At 37.4% G+C, this 27,181-nt stretch overlaps 2 protein-coding genes across 2 annotated transcripts in view; one reads left to right on the top strand and one right to left on the bottom strand.

Annotated features, from left to right (window-relative positions):
* Positions 1 to 15,456, top strand: part of SLC35A1 (solute carrier family 35 member A1) — a 28,388-nt gene extending 12,932 nt beyond the window's left edge. Inside the window, exons 3-8 of the mRNA XM_046676632.1 lie at positions 3,893 to 4,052; positions 4,245 to 4,397; positions 9,532 to 9,598; positions 11,645 to 11,821; positions 12,262 to 12,396; positions 14,544 to 15,456. Coding sequence (XP_046532588.1) covers positions 3,893 to 4,052; positions 4,245 to 4,397; positions 9,532 to 9,598; positions 11,645 to 11,821; positions 12,262 to 12,396; positions 14,544 to 14,668 — 817 coding nt within the window. The 3' untranslated portion in view covers positions 14,669 to 15,456. The remainder of the gene's footprint in view (positions 1 to 3,892; positions 4,053 to 4,244; positions 4,398 to 9,531; positions 9,599 to 11,644; positions 11,822 to 12,261; positions 12,397 to 14,543) is intronic.
* Positions 15,457 to 16,883: 1,427 nt separating this feature from the next.
* RARS2 (arginyl-tRNA synthetase 2, mitochondrial) overlaps positions 16,884 to 27,181 on the bottom strand; it is a 67,869-nt gene continuing 57,571 nt past the window's right edge. The window contains exons 11-20 of the mRNA XM_046676952.1: positions 26,102 to 26,197; positions 23,524 to 23,584; positions 22,281 to 22,357; positions 21,645 to 21,769; positions 20,745 to 20,812; positions 20,554 to 20,663; positions 20,006 to 20,101; positions 18,948 to 19,022; positions 17,469 to 17,532; positions 16,884 to 17,001 (exon numbers count right to left, since the gene is read on the bottom strand). Coding sequence (XP_046532908.1) covers positions 16,915 to 17,001; positions 17,469 to 17,532; positions 18,948 to 19,022; positions 20,006 to 20,101; positions 20,554 to 20,663; positions 20,745 to 20,812; positions 21,645 to 21,769; positions 22,281 to 22,357; positions 23,524 to 23,584; positions 26,102 to 26,197 — 859 coding nt within the window. The 3' untranslated portion in view covers positions 16,884 to 16,914. The remainder of the gene's footprint in view (positions 17,002 to 17,468; positions 17,533 to 18,947; positions 19,023 to 20,005; positions 20,102 to 20,553; positions 20,664 to 20,744; positions 20,813 to 21,644; positions 21,770 to 22,280; positions 22,358 to 23,523; positions 23,585 to 26,101; positions 26,198 to 27,181) is intronic.

The following is a 27,181-nucleotide window of genomic DNA, read 5'->3' as shown; positions in this document are numbered from 1 at the left end:
GCCCGAACTTAACCACTCGGCCATGGGGCCAGCCCCAAGATTTAAATTTCTTAAGCTCCTTAGTAACTTCTGCTGTGTGCCATTTTGCATTGTGCTTTGGTAACCTAGCCAAGGATTTGATGCCTCCCAGTAGTTCTCGTCAGATCAGGAATTGGAAGAATGAGGCCTACTTTTGACCAAACAGGTCAGAAAGAATTGGTTTCAGCTGGTTGATAGGAAATTTAGTGGGGGAGGCGACAGTGGAATCTCTGTAGTCAACTCGGAGCTTTAGCATTTCCTCAAGTAATAAAAGATTGCACAGATTCTATTCTAGTGTTAAAAATCAAACGGATTGTTTAAATAGGAAATTTAAGGGGAAAGACTATATCTAAAGAAAAAATTAGTATATGCTTTTTGATTATACGTGCTTTCTCTTATTTAGCAATCTTTATATAATTTAACAAATTGTTTTTAGCAAAAGGTACTCATTAAAGTGCTTGGGATTTGATTTCCAAGAAAATATGAGGGCAGGAAAATGGAAGAAAAAATGCTTTTGGTTTTTATGTGTTCCTTTTTATAGTATATTCAAGGCTGTAGTATATTTAGAATTGATCATTAATCTTTTATTTTATTTTATTTTATTTTATTTTTAAAGATTTTATTTTTTCCTTTTTCTCCCCAGAGCCCCCCGGTACATAGTTGTATATTCTTCGTTGTGGGTCCTTTTTTAGTTGTGGCATGTGGGACACTGCCTTAGCGTGGTTTGATGAGCAGTGCCATGTCCGCGCCCAGGATTCGTACCAACAAAACACTGGACCGCCTGTAGCGGAGCACGTGAACTTAACCACTCGGCCATGGGGGCAGCCCCTTGATCATTTATTTTTGTCTATTCAATAGTAAAACAAAAGGATGGATGACTACTAGTGTTTTCTGGAAGATATATTGCTGTTATTGCTTTCTTTTAAATTTTAGTGAGTAAAGCTAACTACAAGCTTTAAGAGTTGTATTCTTAATAAATAGGTTAAATTAAGCAGGATTTAATCTGATTAATACTGAAATCAGTGACCTCCTTAAAAACTTTCTGTGTGGTAAGATTCCCACATATTCTTTCTATCTCCTAAATCTCTTTATTCTTCTTTCCGATGTTTTTGTTATTCTTGAGCTTTTGATTTCTTTTACAAGTTCTTTTAGCATCGTCTGCTATTTTTTGTATTAAAATTCTAGGGCACTACAGTGAAACTTGAGCACTCCAGTAGTTGGCTTTCTGGTACCCCTTGGCTTCTCTAATACCTGCATTAGAGAAGGAACCAGAAAAAGATACGAAAGCCTCCTGGCAGTGAAGAGAGTCATTCCTGAGCCTCCAACAAAAAGGGCGTCTTTTGTTTCTGTGGCCTAGGCAAGGATGTAGCCAGAAGAGCCAGAGACCTGAAGGTCAATCCAGCACGCTGTGCTCTCCCAGTCTGCCACGCTGAAGGAGAGGAGTCCGCAGACTGGCTGGTGATGTCTCATAGGCCCTTCTTTTTATGTGAAAGCTGAAAAGTGTGGGAGAAGAGATAAGGGAGGACAAAAGTGATGGGGAGAAAAGAGAACAACAGTAACCTTGATTATTGGTGCAGGCATGGTGGTTATTAGGAGTACCAGTTAGTTCCTTAAGGAGCCCATATTCTGACAGGGCAAAAAGAAGCAGTGGTAAAGACCGACTCTGTCTCTGGATAGCCAGAAATTCAGTTGATACTACTGAAGGCTTAGAGTCTTTCTAAGGGGTGGGAGTGAGATGGCATTGCCCATAGCCAGAGATTAGGGAAAGGAGAGATAGCCACTCGACTAGAGCTTGAGGAATCTTATGTGGGCGATAAACGGATACGGAAGGAGGTGGAATGTGGGAGACGGATACAAACAGGTACTTCTCTGTAGTTCCTTAGGGTAGCACTCTGAAGCTTTATTAGTATTTAGGTCAGTATTTTAGAAGGGCATTAAAAGTAATAGCACAGTGAAAGCAGTGACCTGTACTTCACAAAGTCTGTAAGATTTATCTCTCTGCTATCATATGATGCTTACTAGTGACAATAGGACATTAAAGAAAATGTTCTAATCCATCACACTTTGTTAAGGTGGTTCTTTGAGTTGGACCCCTGTGATTCTTTTTAATTTTGATCTCTTTTTTTAAATTTTTTCTTCAATTTTATAATTGAGGGAAAACATTCTTTGAAAAATTATTCTTTATGCTGTTTGAGATGTCAAGAAAGTATATAGGCCATCTTAGATTTGCATTAAATAGTAGTTAAAGGGCCAGCCTGTGGCACAGTGGTTAAGTGCACGCTCTGCTTTCGTGGCCTGGGGTTCGCAGGTTTGGATTCTAGGTGCAGACCTACACCCCACTCATCAAGCCATGCTGTTGTGGCATACCTCATACAAAAAGTAGAGGAAGACTGGCACAGATGTCAGCTCAGCAATAATCTTCCTCAAGCAAAAAGGAAGACTGGCAACAGATGTTAGCTCAGGGCCAATCTTCCCCACCAAAAAAAAAAAAAAAGTCAAAAGTTTAAAGTGCCAGTCTTCGGACACTTGGAAAACTCTACTACATAGCATTTCTCAGTAGAGTGATCTTTTGGTATTCTTTTTCTCTTCTGGATGCAGTTTGTAGTCTCCCATCAGGCTGTGGGCATTACTTTTCAGCATATAGATTTATCATTGTGGTGTAGAGCATGTTGAATTTGGCAAAGAGGAAGATCTGTAACTAAGAAAGACATTGTTTGTTTCTGTGGCCTAGGCCACATTTCCTGTCTTTTCTTAAGCACTTTCTGGGGCTGGAGTGTTCTACAGGGGATAGGCAGAGAAGTCAGCCTGACATGATGGACTTTTTGCTCCCTCTCAGGACTTGGGCAATTAGTTCACCTTATTTAAATATGAAAAAAATTCAGTTAATGACTGTTGATTCTAATATGTTAACCAGAAATATAGAGGCTCATTGTGATTATGATAAACTTTGAGTTGAAACAGATCCATCTCCCCAACAAAGCATCACGTCTTCTCTCAGTGTGAGGTGCAGTTAGGGCCCTGTAATACTCTTTTCATGTTCATGCTCATTATAAAACACTGTTTTATTTTTATTTGCAGGAAATAAAAGAGCAGATTTACAATAGGGGCAAGTATGAGCCAGATAGCTAGTTCCTCCTGAGGAAGAAGGGAACAGTTAAGAGCATGCATGAGTAATATGGAGTCAGGAAGTAGGCTTTACGTACATTACAAATATAGTTTACTTTTGTTGGTTTTAGGAAATAATTCAGATTTCCTGCAAAATTGTACATATATGTACTTGATTTTTATGAGAATACCTATTTAAAGATTTACTGTCTACTATATTTCATAACAGAACTAATTTACAAATATTGACCTGAATTGCTCAGTTCCTATCCCAAGTAACTGCCCTAATTACCAAAGCTGTTTTCTTTCGTTTGCAATTTAAATCTATTATAATAAAAGAAAAACTTTTAAAAGTGGATATGCAACTTGATTAATTAAAAAAATAATCAGGGTGAACTTGATGTAATAGCAAAGTGGCAGTTAACTTTTTATAGGTAATATGAGCAATTCTGGTTTCCTATTATCTCATTATTTAATATACTCAAAAACTCCTGGAGCTTTGACCAGAGGTTGATGATGGTAAACTTAATTGTTGTTATATTTTCCTGAATAGAACTTGTAACTGTTTTTCCTTTATGAGGATGCGTTGTTGGTATGTTTCTTTTAATAAATCTAAAATTAGTTGAAAGTTATTAAAACAAGTTTGCTAAATTACGTCAGTGGACTTAACACAATATAGCTATCCTGTGTGTGAAGGAATCTTATCAAAAGGATGCTCTTTAATCTTCTTCCTCACCCACTTCTCATTTTCCCCTTTTAATTTCCAAAGAGAAACAGCCAGTCTGGGTAGATTCAAGGCGTCTTTGATAGAAAATGTCTTGGGGAGCCCCAAGGAACTGATGAAGTTAAGTGTGCCGTCGTTAGTGTATGCCGTTCAGAACAACATGGCTTTCCTAGCTCTCAGCAATCTGGATGCAGCAGTGTACCAGGTAAGTGGAGTACATGACCAGGAAAAGCGTAGAATTTAAAGAGGGTTTTCCTGGTGAGGAGATTTTTATTAACCCTTTATCACATTATCAAGTATTTTTCTCCATAATTCTATTAATGATATCAAAAATAATATATTTGTGTCAGAGACTAATGTTAACTAAAAATTCATTAATTCATTGTTTTGTTTCTAGGTGACCTACCAATTGAAGATTCCCTGTACTGCTTTATGTACTGTTTTAATGTTAAACCGGACACTCAGCAAATTACAGTGGATTTCGGTTTTTATGCTGTGTGGTGGAGTCATACTTGTACAGTGGAAACCAGCCCAAGCTACAAAAGTTGTGGTAAGAAACAAAATGCGTACCGTGACTGAAGCGGGAGACTTCCTGAGTCTCCTACACGTCACACAGTCACACTGATGAGTGTGGTACACTTCTGTTCCTTTGACGGAAATCGTCTCTGCCCTATAGATAGGCTTTTTTCCCCCTTAGGACAATGTTATTATTAAGGATGATAATACTTATTGGCTTTCTTTTTTTTGAGGGAACTGTGCATTAGAAATGTTAGAGATGGAAGGTCCCTTAAACTTAATGTAATCCACCCCCTTCATTTTATGGATGACGAAAAGTTCAAAACTTCTATACCTCTTTTAGCCATTCTCAGAAATACTGAGTAAGGTTTTCTCCATCTAATTTTCATCTTCTCCCTCAATTCGCAAAGTTTTTTATCCTTTTGTACATACTCCCATTGTCAGTGATACAGATTACAAGGGAGTAGTGTTTTTACTGACAATTGATAACTAAAATAGGGCAAAAAGTGCCCTTTACTTCTAAGTTTTAGTTTGTTCAGGGTTAAATGTTAAGGTACATACTTGATTTTTTTTAATGTTATATGCTTTATTTTTTTAATTTTTTAAATTTTTTTTTTGAGGAAGATTAGCCCTGAGCTAACTACTGCCAGTCCTCCTCTTTGTGCTGAAGATGACTGGCCCTGAGCTAACATCTGTGCCCATCTTCCTCTACTTTATACGTGGGACGCCTACCACAGCATGGCGTGCCAAGCAGTGCCATGTCCGCACCCGGGATCCGAACCGGTGAACCCTGGGCCACTGAGAAGCAGAACGTGAGAACTTAACCACTGCACCACCAGGCCGGTCCCTGTTATATGCTTTAATAGGTTATTTTCCCAAAGCAAAGTAGGAAGTGGAACTGTCGTGAATGACCTTCTGACAGTCAGGACCTTTCCTCTTCACCTTGTAGCAAATGAAAGACCATGGTTCTCTTAGGGGATGTATGGAGAGCTTGTGAAAGTAGGAAGTCAGTTCCTTTTTAAGGAAATAATGAAAAGTATTTATTTTCTAGCCTGGTGGGGAAAATTTTCTTTTCCAGAAAATGAGTTTTAGGTTAATATTTATTGTCTTCACATGATGTTTAAGCATGCTCATATTCTTAGTGACATTTCAAAACAGTGATCAAATATGCACTGCACATTTAACTCAGTTGTAGACCTGCAGAGAAATAATTTGGGAAGTAAGGCAAATGCATAAAAGTTAAATATGAACTTTAAGTAACAACTCTCTCCGTTAGAAAAGGTGTTATGTCCACCTCACATAGGTAATGTATGTGAAAAGTTTAGTAAGCTGCAGCAGAGTATAGGGCAGCTTATCTTGCTTTTGGACCATTCTGGAACGTTCTTTCATATTTTAAACAGAATGCAGCTTCCTGGAACTGCTTCTCATTATTCTTTGTTCTTGTGACAATAACTCAAATCCCTAACTCCATATGATGATCCTTTGACTGTCTGAGGACAGTGTCACATCCCCACCATCCAAGACTTTTTTCCTCCCTCGTTGAGATAACCCTGTCGTTTCTTTCTATGATTTCTAGAGACTTTCTGATCCCTGCCTCTTGCCCCAGTTACTGCCTTGTATTTCTCTTCTAGATGCATTCATCTATTACTGTTCCTTAGTACAGTCATGTACTGCATAATGACATTTCGGTCAACAGTGGACTGCATATACAACAGAGGTCCCGTAGGGACAGTACCGTAGAGCATAGCTGTGTAGTAGGCTATACCATCTAGGTTTGCCTAAGGACACTCTGGTGTTCACGACAACGAAATTGCCTGTCGATGCATTTCTCAGAACCTATCCCTGTCATTAAGTGACACATGACTGTGTGTCCTAAAACTTCACAGTCTCCAGGTGTTGAGTAGTGTGAGGTATGGCTTGCTAATTACCTCCTTTGTTCTGAATACTAGAGACTTGGTAAATCAGCATAGGATTGTATTAGTTTTGGGGGGATAGGTGCTATCCATTCTATAACTGATTATATACAACCACATGTAGCTGTTTCACATAACTAGTTTGTCTCAAATGTGTCTTGTGCAGTGGGCTTCTTCTAGCCAAATGCAGGATGTGTTTGTATTTATTGAGCTAATCTTGTTAGCTTTGGGTCATTGTTCAGGCCTTTGAGGTCTTTTCAGCCCTTATCCATTATTAGCTTTTTTTTTGTTTTGAGTATCATACTTTCTACAGATTCAAGAAATAGTCTTCTGGGTCTTCACTGAAAATTCTAGACAGGAGAGGATCAGAGTTGTTATTCTTCAGACCTCTCTTTAGCTTGGCTTTTTTTCTTGCTTATTAAGCACTTCTTATCTCTCTGTTTTTAGGGGTCTGGAATTTGAGGGTGCCTTAACTAGGCGGTTCCTGCTTGTGGTCTCTCATTGGGTTGCAGTGGGCATATTGGTTAGGCTGCCATTGGCTGAAGGCTTGACTGGGCCTGGAGGGTCTGTTCCTTAGGGGGCTCATTCATATGCCCGGTGAGCTGGTAGTGCTTTGGTCTGGCTTGATTTTATTCTATTAGTTAGCACTTTGCTGTATGAACCTTCACTCAGCTATCAATAGAATTGTGCTGTTATCCTCACTGCATTCTCTGGCTCGTTCATAAAAATATCATGCAAATCTGTCAGATTTCTCGCTAAACATTATCTCTATGGAATAATTCCCCTTACCACTTACACTAGGAATCCATTCAGTAAAGAAATCTGGTATATCTCCTCTTAGGGAAGCCACACTGTTTTCTAGTAATTACAATTAAAATTTTTAAGTTGCTCAAGTCATCTGTTCTAGCATTTTGCTAGTAATCAATAATTAGTTACAGCTACAATCATTTATACAGCGCTAAATACCAGCAGTGTTCTAAGTGCTTTACATATAATAACTCACTTCTGCCTACAACAAACATGAGGCTCGTATTGTTTTTATTTCCATTTTCAGATGAGGAAACTGATAGGCAAAGAGGTGAGTAACGTGTCCAGTAACATTGCTTGAAGCCAGGCAGCGTGGCTCCAGAGCCCGTGCTGAGCTTGCTGGGCTGCTTACAGGTCTCAAGCAGCCATCAATCATTTCGGCAGCCTTTCTGTCCCTCTGCCTTTTTGAAAATCAGGACGGTGTTTGCCCAATCCAAATTTCCTGGCGTAGCTTCTAGCCTTCATTATTCCTCAGAGACAGAGTGATCAGTATCTTGAATTGCTACTATTCTTGGTCAAGATACTTTTGAATTTATTTTATTTAGCTAAGTATTCTTATAATAGTAAACCAGATGTCTTGGACGTTTCCTTTTAAATGTTTACTTATTTATATATTATTTAAAAATTATTATTCACAGAGAAAATGGAAACTAGATTTGGGTAACTCTTATTTTCTTACCATATAACTACATCATCTCGCCCAAGCAGCATACTCTTTTCTTCTTGAACTAAACAGACTTTTAAAAGCCTTCTTAAAAGTTTTAAAGGGTTTTGCAAGCCTCCACTGACTCTGAGTTTTCAATTTCTTGATACTAAAATTTCTGGTTAGATTCCTCTTGGTTATGTGTACTGGAGTTCTTTTTATAAAATCAGAATTCATTAAGATGCCCTTAGTCACCTTGATTTCTTTATGTATTCTTTTTTGACTCTTCACCAGAATCTCATTCTTTAGACCCTCTTATCCCTCTTGAAGCATATTCCTGCTAGCTATGGAATTCTAACTTAAAGTTTTGTTTTTTTGAATTTTGATTTATTCAAGACTGGAACCCATGTTTCTTAACTGTGCTGTGTTTGGCTATAACTCATGCTAAAATGGCATGGTTGCTATTTTCCAAAGTTTCTGTCACTTCCACTTCATCACCCAGTAGTTTATTAGTCAGAATTACATCCAGAGAAGCAGTGTCTATCACTGTTTTTCCTAATTGTAGAGAGATTAAACTGGCAGAAAAGCAAGCTAGGAATTTATCAGATACTATTTTTGGTAGCTTGAGCTTCCTAGCAGTTGTTGGGATAGGAGAAATCTCACACCATTTTTTTCTCATCTCTAGCCACTCTTGTAGTTTGTATTAGGAAAGCACCCATGTTTATCGCTTGTGGTCTCTAGCAGTAGTTCTCAAACTTTAGTGTACACTAGAATCAACTGGAAGGTTAAAACAGATTGCTGGGCCCCATCCCCACAGTGGATGATTAGGAGGTCTGGGGTGGGGGTGTCAATTTTCATTTCTAACAAGTTCCCAGGTGATGCTGCTGCTGTTGGTCCACGGACCATACTTTGAGAACCACTAGTCCACAATATCTTCTGTTTCTCCTTTTATCTTCATGCAAATGTTTTAGACCACGCTTTCTTTCTCAAGTACTTAAAGTAATACTCTCCTTATATCAGGTTTATTTATTCTGAACAAGGTATATGCTTGTCTAATATTACAGTCATGCGTCTCAACCCTTTAATTTCAGTGTTACTACTGAGATAGTGTATATCTCTGAGGAAAGACTGATGAAAGCTCCTGAGGGTTAGTTAAGGGAAGAAAAAGGAAATAAAGTTTAAAGAGTAGGTTGGGGCCCATATACATGTATCTGTCAGCACAGTATTAGGATTATATATACCCATCAATCTCTCCTATCCATGAACTATTTAAGAACCAGAGCTGCATATTATCTTTATTTAGTATGGAACAGTATATCTGATACAGTATATCTGATACATAGCAGGTATGCTATTAATATTTAATAAAAATTCAGTAAAGTAGGAAATCTTAAAAGTCATTACTTCATCCTGTAGGTGATAGGGAATAAATAAAAAAAGTTAAACTGTAACTGTTTCCATGACTGATGCTATAAGGGGCTGAGTTAGGGTGGTGGCAGAAGTTAAAATAAGAGGCTGGCTTACTATGCAAAATTCTATACTAGGGTGCCCCTTGTTGTTAGGAAACAGGTACACGTGTTATATTGAGTATTTACTATGGCTGCAACCTGAGGGGCACGTTTTTAACTTAAGAGCTTTGGTTTAATCTCTGGGATGGTCCCGTCTTATTCTACAGAGTAGTTGTGTTTCATATGGCATACTTTCAGTATCACTATAACACAGATTTTTGTATTCATGTATTTGGTCTCTTGATGAATTCTATTTATTAGTCACTAAAAATAACTTTTAAAACATTACTGTTGCAGGTGGAACAGAACCCACTGTTAGGGTTTGGCGCTATAGCTATTGCTGTATTATGCTCAGGATTTGCAGGTAAATCATAAAAGCATCATTTTATTCTGTTGTCAAATTTCTAAAAAAAATCAAACTTTAAATAGGGATCTAGTTTATCTTGCTTTATCATAACAATTTTATTCCCCCTAAAGCTTATCTTCTTATGTTTAGTTATTTAGTTTTGTGTCAGCTGTTTTTCCAGTAAATGCATGCTAGTGTTTAAGTCAGTTCAGACCTCAATCCTTATTCATGCTTGCAGTTATCTAAGAATATACTTCTGTCATCCTTGACCATTCTCAGTCCAGCCAAGAACCCAAAAGTAAATGAAAAAAGGCCTCTGAAAATGGAGGAAGTTAGCCATCAGAAAACTCAAATTCCGTTTTCCTGGAACTGGCACTATCCTCAGGCTAGATTCTGCTGCTTTAGGCTTAGTTACCAGTTCAGTATCTGTTTTTCTCTGGTAACCTCAAGTTCTGCCTGTGCTTCAACAGTTTAGGACTATGGCCTAGGCAGGAAATGGAGGTGAGGTGGAGAGTTCCTCAGAAAGCTTAGTACACAAAAGTCACAGGAGAATGCGGGGGACAAGAACCAAAATCATGAACATCAAATGAACATGAAAGTCTGGAATCTTATGTGTAGGGACAAGCAATCCTCCACTGAATCAAGAAGAGACAAAGTATGAATGTTAAGTGTAACATAAGAAATGAATGTGTTTGAGAAATAGCTCCAACAGAGAAGAAACTGCAAGTTTTTTTAGTAAAGAGTCTATTAGTTACAGCTATACATCTTTATTAATACCTTTATTGGTGCTATTTCAAGAGTTAGGACTCTGTTTTTATTTTTGACTAGGAAAGTAGGCTGAATTTATAAGTGAAATATTGCTTGTAAAAATGATGTTTGATAAGGGGAAAATATAAATTTCGGGATATACTTAATGATAACATGCTAAATTTTTATTCTTAGGAACCAGTAAATTAGAAAGAAAAATTGAGTTACCTCAAAAATAATATACTATTTGATTTTTTATCACTATTTTGAATAATTAAATGTTTGCGTCCAACATTCTATTTAGTTCAGCCTCTCAGTACACAATTGAGGAAACTCTAAGCCTGGAGTAACTGAGCACTGAATAGTTAAATGGTTTTCACAGATAGGAAAATCAAAGGAGGAAATAGGAATAGCTGTGGTATGTTTGTTCCCATTCTCTGGCTCTTTCCATAGGTTCATCAAAAAGAACCTCGTTTTTCATTAGAATTTTTAGGTGATTAGTACTTTAGTGACAATTCCTAAATTTCTAATTAACATGGTCCTTGTAACTAAAACCTTTAATGTCCTTGTTAAATGTGCCTTCATTTTAGGTGTAAGATTTACAGCAGTGGTATGTGATTTTTTTTTTTGGTGGGGGGGTTGGTGCTCTTTTGGAGTATCTGAAAAAAGCTGTGGACACTCAACCCCAGAAAAGTGCACATACACACAAAATGTGTTATCTAGTTAGGGAGGTCATGGTCCTTCTGACATTGTGTATGACCTCGGTTTGTGGAATCCTGCTTTAAAGGAAAATGGCTTCACTCAGCAAGTTCTGTTTAAATTTTATTTTGGTTGTGTTAACTTACTCTGAAAAAAATCCCAAGTGGTGATTATATTGGTTATTTTGCAAAGGTGGTAGTATTCATTACCGGGCAGATATTATAGGGGTATGATTGTACTGTAACAGTATAGTTTTCCAGCTGAGCAAAGCAAGTATTTTATTGGCATGAACAGAGCTCTTGCGATCTATCTCACTGCTATAATAAGGCAGAAGCTGTTCTCAACAATAATTTGAGTCTCTTGTTAAATGTAGGTTAGAAAGTTCCTTCTTGGCTATTAATTCTATATGCTCTGTAAAAATACAAATTGGTAATGTTCAGTATACCAGTGTGTCAAACCAATATAATAAATGTGCATTTAATTAATGTAAAATGTCTGGTCCCCAAATAATATATTTATATTATCATATCTCTAGGTTATTGCTCTAAATGAAAGACATTTTAAGTTAATTTCTAATAATATCTTTATTTCATATTTGCATGTCTAATTTTCTTTCAGGAGTATATTTTGAAAAAGTTTTAAAGAGTTCAGACACTTCCCTTTGGGTGAGAAACATTCAAATGTATCTATCAGGGATTGTTGTGACATTAGCTGGCGTCTACTTGTCAGATGGAGCTGAAGTTAAAGAAAAAGGATTTTTCTATGGTTACACATATTATGTCTGGTTTGTCATCTGTAAGTATCCAGGAATTAAAGCTTCTGGGTAGATCTTTTTAAAGTTAGATGTCCATTTTAAGCCTTTATAGCATTTTGAAATTGTTCCTTTGACACTGTGAACACCAGTTTGAAAACGTAATTTTGGTTTTATTGACTTTTGTGGCATAGCTATCCCAAAGCAATTTTGCCTCCACAATCAAAAGTATCTAATGTGTTGGCAAGAAATGTGTACAGTTTAGTAGTAGACCACAGAGCCCTTCGGGCATCTGAAAAACAATGTTGTTTTGTAGCAACTACTACTCAATTTTAGTACAAACTCTCTCAGATGGCTGCTTCTATGGAAAATAGTATTTTCCTAGGTAAATTAGTATGGCATCTCTGGGGATGAAAACTGACTCGCCATCCTAGAAGGCTTCATTTATTTGGGTGTTAAGATTTTCTTTCTTTCTCTATACAAGTTCTTGCGAGTGTTGGAGGCCTCTACACCTCTATTGTGGTCAAGTACACAGACAACATCATGAAGGGCTTTTCCGCAGCAGCAGCCATCGTCCTTTCTACCATTGCTTCAGTGATGCTGTTTGGATTACAGATAAGTATGTCTTAGTTTGTACTGTTAACTTTTCAACATGGAAGAGCTTCTCACTTCCTTGATTCATTTTATCTTGGATTAAATATGGCAGTTGGTCTTAGTGTTCACAGAAATTCCTAGTTTTGTTACAATTTATTCTACAAGGAGAGCAGTTCATAGTTGTGTGCTATGTGAGTCAGCACTTCTTGGGGTGTTGAAATGTTCCTAGAGCGTAAGCTGAGGGTGTCAGTTCTGAGTGAGTGAGGGCGTTCCTCAGTTACTGGGAAGAGCTTTCTCGCAGTCAAGGCCTCCCCGTTCCCCAGGCATTAGACACATGACAACGGAAGTGCTTCAGGGTGAATACAGTGTGATTAGGTACGCAAAGAAATAAATATAAGGACTTTAGGAAATGATTCCTTTCTGCAGTACAATTAAAGTATTTAAGCTTTTTATTTTGAGGAAAGAGCAGAAAATCTGTTTTATTTCCCCCTTAGTTTGTACCTTCTCTTTTGGAGTTGGGTGTGAACTGGTTTTGAAACTACAATCCAAATGTAAATTTTCTTTTCTCTTCTATAAAGGTATCTTTGTTTCATTTAATACGTAATTAAGACAAAATTCATTACGGTAGCTGGCATTCTGGCATCACTGCTATACTATTCCTTCTAATATAATTTTCCCTAGCCCACATCCAGCATTAAGTTGGCTTCTGAATTATTTAAGCAGTGATGTTGATTTAACATTTCAGGGTGCTTTTATGCTTAATAATCATTTTCTTTACTGATCAATTATACCATAAACTAATACATGAGGAAAATCTGTCAAATAGCCACATTAAATACAAGAAACAGACCTGGCCTATATTTACATTTCATTTTAAAATTGATCCTTGTTATACATGCAAATAGAGGAATGCCAACCTTGTAGAAATCTTAGAAAACCATTTTATAGTATGGTTAAAATCTTGCCTGTTCCATTTATTAGCTGTGCAATCTTTGAGAAGTTACTTAACCTGTGTCTCAGTTTCTTCATCTGTAAAATGGGAATGACAGTTATCACCCATCTCCTAGGGTTGTTTCAGGTGAAGTGCTTAGAATACTGCCCGGCACATAGTAAGTACTCTGTGGAAAGCCAGCCACTTACCATGTCAGTGTCAGGTACTATAGGCTCTGCTCTAGATGGTTTTCTGACCTGATTTGGGTGAAGTTTCAATTGTAGTTCTGGTCCATCTTTATGCTCAACAAATCCTTATGCCTTTGCTCCTAAGGAATATTTGGGAACAGTATAAAATGCTTTTTGGTCAATGTTCTGTCTTACTGATGGTCAGGGAAATTAATTAGAATGTCTTAGCAATCTTCCAGTTTCCTATTTAGATTTAATTTACCTCCTTCTCCTTTTTTGAAGACAAAGCTGGTCTTTTCTAGTTAGGATCACAGCTTGATGTCATTTCTCTGCATGTCATTTTTAAAGCTATTAAGACTGTGCCATTGTCCTCCATGGAGAATACAGTTCAGTTTTGAACAGGACGTACAGTTTTGAAGTAGATTTTGACATGAGCATTTATTTTAATATGCCTACTTGTCAAGTTTGACAAGTTGTAATTTAGTTTTTTGTGTCTTGATTTTTAGAATTAAGATGGAAAAAAGACAAGGCTAGCAGAAAATTGGATTTTATTCAGTAAATCACCACCTCCTTTCCTATTCAGAAATCTTCAGTGGTTTGAATCATTGGTCACTTAACTCTTTGAATTTTGCTCAACTACCTTTTGCCTTAAATTTTCTCAGGTTTCTAGTATCATGGAAAAGCCACATTCCACTGCCTTAAAAAAAAAAAAAAAAAATCAGTATATAGGGAAGTTAGTGTGTTCTTTGTCAGAGTGGTCCAGGGCAGCCATACTTGTGTTCTTGAAAAGGGTGTAGTCAGTGATTGTCACTCCCTTGATTTTACCACTTTTTCGGGGCAGGGGGGCGGTGGGTAGCGCGCGGGGTGGTGGGGAAGACTAGAATTGATGACCTTTCTAACCTTATATCATAAAAGTATAACATTTAGATTGATTTATTTTCCATGTGATCAGATGTAAATCTACAATTGAAAGTTCAAAATTTTAAGTTGATTGTTGTTATATTATTTTAAAGACACTAATACAGAGTAAGACTTTTTTCCCCCCCTTTTCAGCACTCACCTTTGCTCTGGGTGCTCTTCTCGTCTGTGTTTCTATATATTTCTATGGATTACCCCGACAAGACACTACGTCCATCCAACAAGGAGAAACAACTTCAAAAGAGAGAGTCGGTGTATGATTTCAGCCTCAAAAGAGATTCCTACTAAGACTACACTATTTGCATTAAACTAGAGCCTTAAGTCAATCCCAGAAGGTAGCTTAAACAAACAAAAGCAACAAATTAACTGAGTGGCATAAGAATTAAGAAGAAAGCTATCTGAGTGAATTGCTACAAAGATTTAACATGACCTGTTTGGGGTCAACCCGTTTTGTTTTTAAATGAAGGAATTATATTATTGTATATATAATGTACATACAAAGTATGGAGAGGATATGGTGTTAATAAAACTCATGTGAAGCTACAATATTCAAAGTCACAAAGTTTGGGACAATGTTAAGGGTTAAAGTGCCAAAGCCATTTCTGTATTAACTGTTCTCTTGTTCAGGTACCGGGGAGAAGGATGACCCCTCCTTGTTCTCCAGCTCACATATAGTATTTTGTCGCAGCATCAGTAAAGACCTAGCTCTTTTCTTACAAAAGAGAGCAAAAACAAGACAGGCTAGTTCAGAAACAAACTGAATGTGTGACTTCTCAAACTGAATCTATTTCGTAACTCAGACAGTGATTTCTGGGTGTGACTGAGTACTCCTTTCAGTGCTGTATTTGTGCCATTCATTGTCTGGATTCATATTTCTTTGCTGTTAGATGATATACTTTTCTTCAAAAAATATTTCTAATGTCACTTTTGTACTTTTTTTTATAAAGTATGTTTAACTGTTGGGCTCTCAATAATTTGTGAAATTTCAGTGTTTTTAAAAAAATTTCTATAGAATGTTAATAGGGAAATTCAGCAATAAACTTAATTTATATGAAATCTGTTTGATCACTTTTTGTTCTGTAGATATGACCATTAAGGTAATGCAAAACCAAACCAACAAACCCAAAACATGAAATTTTTAATTCTTCCTGTGTTGGAATTGTATCAGTTTGAGTTCTTTGGTTGCAAATGATAGCTGTAAACCACCTCCAGCCAGCCGTAAGCAAAAACAACAGTTGATCAGGAGGACTGCAGTCAGGGTTGTAGGGCTCTAGGGTGTCAGGATTAATGGACAGTCTGTTCAGGGAGCTGCTTTTGGAAAGACCTGGCTTTAATCATCACCATCCCAGGTCACTTCACTCAAGATTCAAATACTGAGGAGGCTCCCACACTGGGAAGGAGAACATTTCTCCAAAGAAGTGGAGAGGGATACTGAACATGTAAAACATGTCCCAACGGTACATTTTTATTACATGGCTGGTTTGCTAAGGAAATTTTAATGATATTTTAAGTAGAAAATCAGCAGTCTGGAAGCTAATTCACTTAAAATTGAGAGTGCACGGATGAATCTTTTCTAGGACTAAGAAGTATACCATACTTGCCAATACAAAGCTATGTTCATTCAACTAGAGAAGCTTTGGTTCACGCCAACTTGCTTCTCTATTTGTAAAACTAGACACTCATTGGTATTCAGAGGACATCTTGTAGCAACGTTTGGAATGAACTATAGCAAACGTAAATGGAAATGCTGGCAGATGAGGAGAGCTGTACTGATCAAACAGAACAGAGCCTACTCACGTTACCTAAACAAATCCTACAAAGTATACTTGACCCATATGGTAGATACATGAAGGAAACAGTTTAAGAAACTCCATTTAAAATTATGGTTTAACTAACGGACTAATTTTTATAAAAAGATTCTAATACAATACCTGTACAAGTAATTCCTTGCTATTCAAATGTCCTCAGTTCCTGAGTTCACATAGTAAGAGTTACCTGTATATATCAACAAAAAGATAAGCAACAAGATCTGTTCTCTGGAAGTAGTTGTCAGCTGTATTGGCAAAAAGGCTTGATTTTAGTCCCCCTGAATTTATTCAGAACTAGCCATAATTATAAGAAAACTGAGATTTTTTTCTTCATCAATTTTATTTGATGAAAATATTAGATCACTTCAGTTACAAGAATAGTTTCTGGAAGAATAACATTGTAAGAAACCTCAAGCTAGAGTTTAAACTCTAATCCTTTATCCTCATTAGACCACAATGAATTTTAAAAGATTTAGCTTAGTTTTACAAAAATCTGTTTAGTACATATTGACCATGAGGGAACTCAGATGATTTCTTTTGTAGGGGTAAAGATTTAATAAGTTGATAAATCACTTAGACTTAATAAAATATAGATTCTGACACAGAATGATAGTTTAAATTCTATTCTAAACAGCAAGGCATATAAGAATAGATAACTAGAATTCACTTAGTATTTAAAAAGCCATTTTAATTAGAAATTACATCCTACATACAGGTGTTATTCCAAGAAGTTTCATTCCGTTGGCTAGGACAGAACGGACAGCTCTGAAAAGATGAAGTCTGGCCTACAAAATAAATCAAAGAATTATTAAGTGTTTAATTCAGTAACAGGCTAACTATAAGTGAATAAGAGTGTATTTAAAAGTAATTCTAACTTTCATCTAATTAAGTAGGAACAATATCTCAGTGCCCGAGGGTTTGCTATGGGCAAGGGAAGACAAATCCCTAGCATCCCTTGTAATAAGGCTGGTACCCACGGGCTGGGGAGTGGGAGTCACAGGGTCATGAGACAATACAGCCACAGATAAAGGGACTCATCACTCTAACACTTGATGTAGGAGAATGTGTTTCAGAGTCTAGTATGTTGTAAAGTAAACACTGATGGTTAGAGCCCAATTCTAATTATTACCTGAATCTATAAGTACTTTGCTGTAGTTGAACAACAGGATACCATTTTAGAAACATTTACAAGACTGACTCAGTAATGCTAGCCTGAGGATGCCAGACATTACACAGAAAACACCCAACCTACCCCGGCCACTTCAGGAGGACTGTCTTTTACGTGCAGTGTTTTGTGTGCCACAGCTGCAAGATGACTGACACGGGAAAAGAGAAATCATGGTTAGGACCAGCAGTAATTTCCTGTTGTAACCTATCAGCTTGATAACTAATCCTACTCCCTCACCTTACAGATAAAGAAATCAAAGCCTAGAGCCATTGAAGGATGTATCCAAAATTGGAAAGCTGAGACTGGAATTCACTGCTTTTCTACAATAGGCAAAGTAAAACACACTCAACTTAAGCTTTAGATTTTGGTCCTGGTTCTACTAATACCAGGTGGCAAGTTCTTAAGATTATGATTTCAATCCTGTTAGTTTTACAACTATGAAGAATTCCTTTCTAATAATTAGTTTTTCCTCAGTTAGGTGCCCTTTACAAAGATGGAAAGTATAACGTGCCTGGCCTTTCCCCGTCTGTACGGTGAGGAGGTGGAGTAGAGACTAGCCGTCACTCCACTGCACACACACTGCCACTTTTCTTTAAAGCATCTTTTCTCTTCAGGAATGGCAAGTAGAACAATGTGCCAGAGAAATGATGCTTATGACATTTGTCTCAATGATTAAGTGACCTTTAATAAGACTTTCTGACTTTTTCAACTCTACATGTCTAAGTGGAAATTAAAGGAAAAAAAATCTTATTTAAATCTGGGAAAGACAAGGTAAAAAGCATAATCAGGAAAACAATACCAGTAAATCTCTGATTTCAGTATGTCTTAAGTAAAAGAAACTATTTCTTTTCTTAATCAGCGTTATGGGAAGACCTAGCCATCGCCATAGAAGGGCAGACTCAACTTCTGTTGGAGTTTCTACAATAGCTCCTGTGGAGACTCTAGCGAGTGTCACTGACTCACTTCCCAATTCATTCTCTATCCTCTAGCTGACTGATTTTTCTGCGCCTCTGCTTAAAACCTTTTTATGGACGCCACTGCCCTGAAAATAAATCAAAATACCTTAGTGCATGGCAAAAAGGCCTATATGTGCTTCATTTCTCATCCCTGCCAGGACTATGCTTGTAGTTCCTTTAATGCATCATGTTTTTGTTCAACTTTGGGCTTTTTCTGCCTCCTCTGCCACCTTGCTTCTCCTGATTAATAGCTCGTCCTTTCCTCTGCAAAGCCCTCTCTGATCCCTCAAGGCTGGGCTGAGTGCCCTAACATTGTCTCTTACGTCCACTCTATTATAACCCATATGCACTGCTCTATAACCACCTATGACAAACTGTTGGTTCCCACTCACTGGACTATAGTGACTGTACCTTATATCACTGAACAAATGAATGAACATTAATTACTAATTTGCAAAGATGAAGCAAGAATTCCTGTAACTTAAAGCACATAATTTTTTAGGCCAAGGGGCTTGTTTATAGGAAACTTTTAGATGAAAGAAAGGTCCTTTGTCAGATCAGTCTTGAATGTCTTTTAACACCTGAAAATAGCAGGACAATAAAGTACCTTAGAGTTAGAAGGTAACTGACAATGTGCCTGGGTTGAAGGTCCTGAGATGACCTATAAAGCACCTCGTCGAACCTAAAAGAAAGATGACAGGAGCAGTTGGCAGGGGAACACTGCATATATTATACTGAGCTAAGATGCTAAGACAGGTCTAGGATGCAAGGTTGACTTGACATCATTAAGGGTAGATGGTATAGGAAAAAAGACCTTGTGTACCTTTGAAAGTAAAGGCACACTTTTCTTTCTTACAAATTCCTTGATGGCAGCTATGTTCTAAAACATCTTCATATCCCTTAAGCCTAGCCCAGAGCAAGGACTCAAATATGGCTGTTAAATGGAATGTAAACAGTCTCTAGCCATGTTTAGGGACATAATCTAGAAACGAGCAAATACAGTCTACCCTCAATGCCAAGAAAACCTGGTTGGCTTATTTTTCCTCACAAATTAGCCAAATGTGAGCAAACTAACTCCTGATCCCAGGCAAGAACCACTGGCCATTGTGTGGCAATCAGAGAAAACTGCCTTGTTAACCAGCCACATCTGTTCCAGAGACTAATCTCTCCGGACAAGTCTGGCTTCACCAATAACACTTGTGAGAAGAACTCAAAGGTGTGGGCCCTTGCTGAGTGCAGGGGCATTAGACAGACATGTATTTGAGACTGTGAATTGAAACCAAGAGGCAAATGAAGGACTTATGGTCTCAGCGAATCTGCACCAAGGCAGGATTTTCCTTTACTTATCACAGAAGGCGAGAAGATGATCTTTTCCAAAACTAAAAGGTTATGCTTTTACCAGGCTTTACATTCGCATACCATGACCTAGAGGACATTAGGCACCTGGGCTAATTCAGCAGTGATAATAATTTTAAGACCTAAGGAGTGACCTTGAGCATGCCCTCTGTCTGCCCTCAAAGGGCAGACAATCACTTTTGGGTCATACCTTCAGGAAAATGCTGTCTAGAGACAGGAGACAGGAGGCCTGTTCACTCTAGTGGTCAGTAAACCACCAGCAGTCATTTCACTAGTGGAAGCTGACTTGATAATACTAGGCACTCATACCTGAGAAGGTGCTGGAGAATTGAAACAGACTGTGGCTCTTGTAAACAAGCAGTGTTGCAGTCATTTAGATAACCACATCCAAAAGTCTCTTCCAAACTGTCATCAAAAGTTTAAAAATAAGAAAGGATTAAACGAGTCATCCAACCACACATAATTGCAAGTGACGAAGACCATGTCAGAATACACAGTCCTGCTCTCCCTAACATAGCCCTAGGCTTTGAAGCTAACATCGTTTGACTTGATGCCTCAATTTCCCCTAAATCTGTTTCTTCACCTGAAAATGGAGTATATTCTTTGGCAGGGTTATTCTGAGGACTAAATAAGGTAATATACATAAAAGCATTTCTTATGTAGGCACTTAATAAATAAATATTCTAAAACCCCCAAAAAACCCGATGTAACAGGAGGTCCACTGTACTTTAACTAGTTTTGAATATGGATGCTGGAGAAGCCCAGAAAACAAGACCTTTGGTCTTAGGACCACACTAGCTAAACCCCCCCCTGGGGAAGGTCCACGGGGCCCAGGGTTTCCCTGCAGCCTCCTGTACCTGTGGAGGCGGGCGTGCGTGTACTGTAGGAAGACTCCTGTGTCCCCACGACTCTGGAAAACACGATCCCAGCTGAACTGATAGTCAGATAAGAGTAAACCTTTGAAGTCCTAAAACGACAGAGTAAAGCTTCAGTGCTGGGGTTTGTTCTAGTACCAAAAAAGGGCTCAGAGGAAGCAGTGTAAACAGACCTGAATGATGAGCGCTGCCAGCCCGACCCTCTCTGCCGTCTCCTGTGGGTTCTCGAGTTCTTTGGTTGCTGAAACAGGCAAGGCAACTACCTTTAATGTGTGTGAATCTACAGAATCAGGGATTAAAGTGGAGATAAAATCTGCCAAACGTGTATGAGGACAGCATCAAGAACAAATAGGTTCACAGTGGGCAATTTACTTTCCTAATTTAAGCTGATTTACCTTTGATAATGACATTTCCCCTGCCAACATTAAAGAGGAAGAAATACAAATTTGTTTTTCTTATAAATATCCCTTGTAAGCCATTAGACATAGCTGGTACTTATTTTCCCAAGGGTGAAAGTCAAACAAAGCCATAAGGACTCGTGACTTGTATCCAGTTAGATAACATAGGAGCTTTGCACAACCACTCCAGCAAGAGAATGACAGTGCTGAAGCTGTCCATGAACAGAGGCCCAGGGTTCTATCTATTTATTTATTTATTTATTTTTTAAAAGATTTTATTTTTTCCTTTTTCTCCCCAAAGCCCCCCAGTACATAGTTGTATATTCTTCGTTGTGGGTCCTTCTAGTTGTGGCATGTGGGATGCTGGTTTGATGAGTAGTGCCATGTCCGCGCCCAGGATTCGAACCAACAAAACACTGGGCCGCCTGCAGCGGAGCGCATGAACTTAACCACTCGGCCACGGGGCCCCGGTTCCATCAATTTAGATGACTGAAGTGAACAACCACGCAGTAATTCTAAAAATTCTAGCACCTCTAATTAGTGCAAACTATTTTTGACAAGGTCATTGGAAAGTCAATGGAGGAACGGACATAATAAAGGACACTGCACAAAAGTCCAGCAAAACACAAAAGTGGTACATAAGTTATGACTGTAACAACAAAAAAGTGAATTCACTCTTAACAGAAGCCATGTTCTGTAGCATCCTTAATTGGATCTCATTTAAAACATCTTCCAGAAAAGTAACATCTCCTCTTCGAGTCTTCATTCCTTGTACTACTCCAAAGGGCACGTGCTGGCACCTGAAATGGTGTGGGCATTTAGTTAATGGGAAACAAGAAAGAAGCTGGTGATCAAAGTACATAATAATATCCTTTCAGAGAGTAATTTTAACTTTATCTTTTATAGATAGATTTTTAAAAGTTAATAAATTGAAATAGAATATAATTTGTTGTGTGTCACAAAAGATGTTAGACACACAGCTTTATTTCATAGAGATAATCATTAGCACATGATGAAATTACTAGTTGCCTTTATGGAAAAAAGGAGACGGTGATTAAGAATTTTGAAAATCAAGCCACTGAGAGCAGACGTCTAATAACATATTTATTAAATGTTTATAAGCTAGAAATTAATATAACCAGGGCATAAATTAACGCAAAAAACAAATCTGCTTTTTCACACCAACAGCTTGAAACAAAGAAGTGATATTTGCATGAAAATCTTCAACAACCTGGTACATTTTTGGACTTGGCTGACCTAACAAAGCTTTAACGATCCTGAGCAGGCAATTAAGAACCACGCGGCCGTTACCTTTCCGCCCAATCATATCCCATGATCTGCAGCAGCTGGAATACTTGCTGAAAATGCTTTTTTTGCCCTTTATCTGTCTTGGGAAGAAAATGTATTTAAAATAAAAGAACAGTGATAAGTTAATCTACTTAAATAGGTTGGACATGAATCAAATTAACATACTTGAGCTTTGACAGATGAGAGTCATTATCAACTGATACATTTCAAACACACAAAGAGGATGCCACTAGAAGGACGTCTGGGCTGAGGGTTCTGCAAGAGGAAGTAAGACCTGCAGCACCCCACTGAGTCAGGAGGAAATACGAACTATCTTCTTAGTATTCCATTTAAATTCCTTCTCTCTCAGCTGCTATGACCTTTACCTCCACGAAGGCCAAAGCTAAGCTCTAAACAGATATTTAATGGTAAGTGTTTTTCTTAGGAGAAAGGGAGGCTGCACATGGAAAGGAAGGAAAGGGAAGAAGAGACTAGATACTACTTGGCACGCAAGGGCATGCGCTATGCTGAGTGAAAAAAGCCAATCTCAGATTACCTACTGTATGATTCCATTTGTGTAACATTCTCAACGTGACAGAACTGCAGTACAGAGACCACAGTGGTGGCTGCCAGGGGTTAGGGTTACGGGGAAGGTGTGACTATTAAGTGGTTGCCATGATGGAGTGTGTTTTGTGATGGAACAGTTCTGTATTCTCAATGTGGTGATGGTTACACAAATCTAAACATGTGATAAGATTTCATAAAACCACATACACACCAACATCCACGTCCTCTCACTAGAACATGTAAAAATTGGTGAAATTTAAATAAGGTCTCCAAGAATGTTAATTTCCCAGTATTGACAAAGTACTATGGTTATGGAAGATAGTATCTTTGGGGGAAGCTGAGTGAAGGGTACATGGAAACTCATGCTATTCTGAAACCTCTTGTGAGTCTTAAAATATTTAAAATAAGTTATTTTTAAAAAAATGCATTATAGTGACTGTACACATTCATTCTACATAGCCATCTTCCTGATTGGGTAATTTTTCTTTTTACTATGAAGCAATGTGAACTTTTTTCATTTTTAAGTGTTTTTAAAAAAATATATATAGTGGTTGCCACCTTAAATATACCTAACATTGAATTCTTTCTATAGTTTGACAAAATTATTTTCCCATAGTTTTCAGTGTGGCATCCAATTTCCATCTCTGCAGTTTCATGAGGCAGGGGTCATAACCTTTTGTTCTTTATTGTGATTACTTACCACATAAATCATTCTATCAAAATGATACTTGTCCATTCGATCTATAGCAGCTGCAAGATCTCTAAAAAATTGGCCATAAATCAAGAGTTACTAAGCAGATCTGGGTAACAATTTGTTTTACTATTTAATAGTAATGAGGCTTTTCTAATTAAAAACTCCTATTATCCCACAGCCTGGGGTACACTATCCATTGCTTATATAATCCCAATACCACGCCTTGATACAGAGTAATAACAAAAATAGCTTTGGGGAAAGCAATACCAATAAAAGTGCTATGAAAAGTAATAAAACAAAAATAAATAAAAGCTCTGGGACAAGTAATAATAATAACTAAAATAGCTCTGGGCAAAGTGTCTATAGGTAAACGTTTATGATTTGTTAATTAAGCCTCTCCTGGAAAGAACCACCTGTCACTTTTCTGCAAGACACTCTCTTAAAGGACACATTGAAAACATAGGTGACATAGAGCTAAAGGGGATCCTCCAGCTACTCTTCTAGTAGTACTAGCAAGGACTTTCACAGTCTTGGATCAGTCATGAGCAATTCTTCCTAAGGTATTTTAAAAGATCATAAAGTCCTTTGGCAAAAATCCCACTTATCTCTTTTCTCTCTCATTAAATACAAAATACTCAGTTTGCATGTAGTATGAAATAATGACAAATAAACCATAAACTATGAAATTTCAAGTCAAGATTATGGAAATACTGAAATTTAAAACTAAAGCTATTTTTGACTAATAACATATGACACTGGGAGGATTTAAAAAGTTCCTACATCTTTTGAAATGTTCAGGATCATCAAAATGTCATTAGTGTCTACCTCATTAAAATTAAGTTATTTTAATATTAAAATTTCACGAGGGTGAATAAGTAGGAAAAATATACCATTTTCAGCCTTTTGGGCTCCTGAGACATGTTATAGTAATAATAATAATAATAATAATAATAATAGATTGTGAAACACTGGTATAGAAGATTATCCCAAAAATGAAGTCATAAATATACCCCCCAATTATATTTTTTGGTTTGAGCCAAGAACAAAACAAAGAGAAATCTTTTGATCTGATGAAAGACTAAAAGAGAAGAAAATAAGAAAAAGTTCTAGGTTGAGTTTGTAGAACCTGAATTTGAAAGCCAAAGAAAAGCCAGGTCTTTTAGTCCAGATCTCTCCTTTCACAAAGTAGGGAACCAGGGCCCAAGAGGTCAAGTGATGGCCATGGTCTCAGAACAAAAAGGCCAGGTCTCCAGCCTCACCCTGCGCTCTTGTTAGTATTTTCCTGCACTTCTCTGTGTCTTTTATAAAAACTGCTTTAATTCACATCAACACACATAGATGTATTCTATGAGAAACCCACAGAAAGGGCAGAAACAGCTAAAGTTAAAGTAAGGTGAAAAATCAAACATTTCAACAAGTGGCAAAAAGACAATTTTTCTCCCAAAGAAAAAAGAGAAAGTATAGTTGTTAAGATAAATACACAGAAAAATCTAGACCTAATGACAGCTCAGAAAAGATACCACATCAGGATAGTTACAGTGTTTATGAGCCTCTATTCTGAGCAGATACATTTCTTATAACCACTGCTCCAGGGTGTCTTTATTTAATCTGTCCAGTGATGGTTAACTGGCACAAAAATTTCTCCACTATAGATTTTTTTGTATCTAGAAAAATAAATGTACCTCTTAGATATATAGGTTCTTCTCACTTCCTAACCTCAATTGTATGGAACTGATAAATGGAAATGTCAAAAAGTAACAGAAAGTAAGAGATTAATTTCTAAGGAACAATAAGAGAGCTGGATGGTTGTTCAATGTTGTTTGGGACAAGTGATAGTAATTAACAACAATAAAATGTCATTACTTTAACTATGCTACAAAAGTGGTTTCTGATCTAACCTAAACTCTGGCCTGGGACACACTACAGCCTTCTGCCAGCAGGGCTTGAGTATGGCTGCATTTACTTGTGTGGCTTCTTCATTGTCCTGTCTTCTCCTTCCTATTAGCTTTGTCCTGGAAGTAAGTGTGCTTGATAACCCAGTTCTCACTGATTAATAGAGACTGCTCCTTTCCACAAGGTCAGTCATAGAGACGAATAAAAAAATATAAGCGATGTGGCCTACTTCTTCCTTGGCCTATTTTACCACAATCAGAATGAGGTCTGGTACTTATGTCCATGTAAGATGGTTTTTACAGAGTGAGGACACCACTGAGCCAATAGGGCTGCCTTCTAGGATTCACTTCCTGCCAATACGCAATTTTAAAATACTTACAGTTGATTATGAGGTACCTCCATTTTATAGTTTGTAGAACAATGTATTTAGCTGTGGAAATCCTATGATGTTTAACTAATTTTAAACAGTTTTTCAGTCACTTTTCTGATGATATTAAACCTTTACAGGAACTATAACTGGCAATAAATAGAAACTCAATAAATATTTTTTGAGTGGTGAGAATAAGAGTTTTAGAAATTAGGATTTGGTAACAGTTTCAAGGATAAAATGACTGTCTTAGCATTAATCCTAGAACAAAGAACACGAAGTCATATACACATTCTAATGCTGACTTTCACAGAAGATACAAACCTGGTTGCATAGAGAGAAGTCCCATCGCTTCGCATTACAGTACAAATTGAGGAGGGGTCACTATTCCCAGAAAGATCCACTACAGCTGTTCCTTTTCTGGAAATGCAAAGAAGTAACTGAAGCAATATAATAAATTAACACCTTTAAAAGTATAATATCTATAACATAATCTTTGGCAAAGCGGAAGCTATTTTTATTACTCAAGTACCAATAGGCGGTGTAACCAATAACGAAGAAAAACAAGGAGGAATATGACCTAAATCTATTAAGAGTGGGTATAATGTAATTAATTAAGATTTGGTTATCCTATATATTTCTTTATTGTATTTATTTTTTTTGCAGGGAAAGATTCACCCTGAGCTAACATCTATTGCCAATCCTCCTCTTTTTTTTTTTTTGCCTCCCCAAAGCCCCAGTGCATGGTTGTATATCCTAGTTGGTAGTCCTTCTAGTTCTTTGGTGTGAGCTGCTGCCACAGCATGGCAACTGACAGATGGGTGGTGTGGTTCCACGACTGGGAAACAAACCCGTGCTGCCAAAGCGGTGCGAGCACTGAACTTTAACCACTAGACCCTCAGGGCTGGCTCTAGTTATCCTATATTTTTAAATCTGTAGCTCTGGATAAAGTACTTAGATAAAATCTTTAATATACACCACTGGAAAATGAGATTTCAACTGCACTTTAACCATGAAATATACTCTTCTTTTTTTTTTAATTAAAAAAACTTTTTTATTGAGTTCATAAAGTTTACATCAACGTGAGATTCCAGTTGTACATTATTTCTTGACTATCACCACATAAGTGCTCCCCTTCACCCTGTGCCCACTCCCCACCCCCCTTCCCCTGGTAACCACTGAACTCCTTTCTTTGTCCATGTTTGTTTATATTCTGCATATGAGTGAAATCATCTGATGTTTGTCTTTCTCAGCCAGGCTTATTTCACCAAGCATTATTCCCTCCAAGTCCTTCCATGTTGTTCCAAATAGGATGAATTTGTCATTTTTATGGCTGAGAAGTATTCCATTGTATGTCTATATATATGTGTGTGTGTGACCTCCTCTTTATCCAATCATCAGTCG

This window comes from Equus quagga, chromosome 11, assembly GCF_021613505.1.
Source record: "Equus quagga isolate Etosha38 chromosome 11, UCLA_HA_Equagga_1.0, whole genome shotgun sequence".
Lineage (NCBI taxonomy): Eukaryota > Metazoa > Chordata > Mammalia > Perissodactyla > Equidae > Equus > Equus quagga.
The sequence above is the reverse complement of the archived record's forward strand: the minus strand, read 5'-3'. Positions and strand labels throughout refer to the sequence as shown.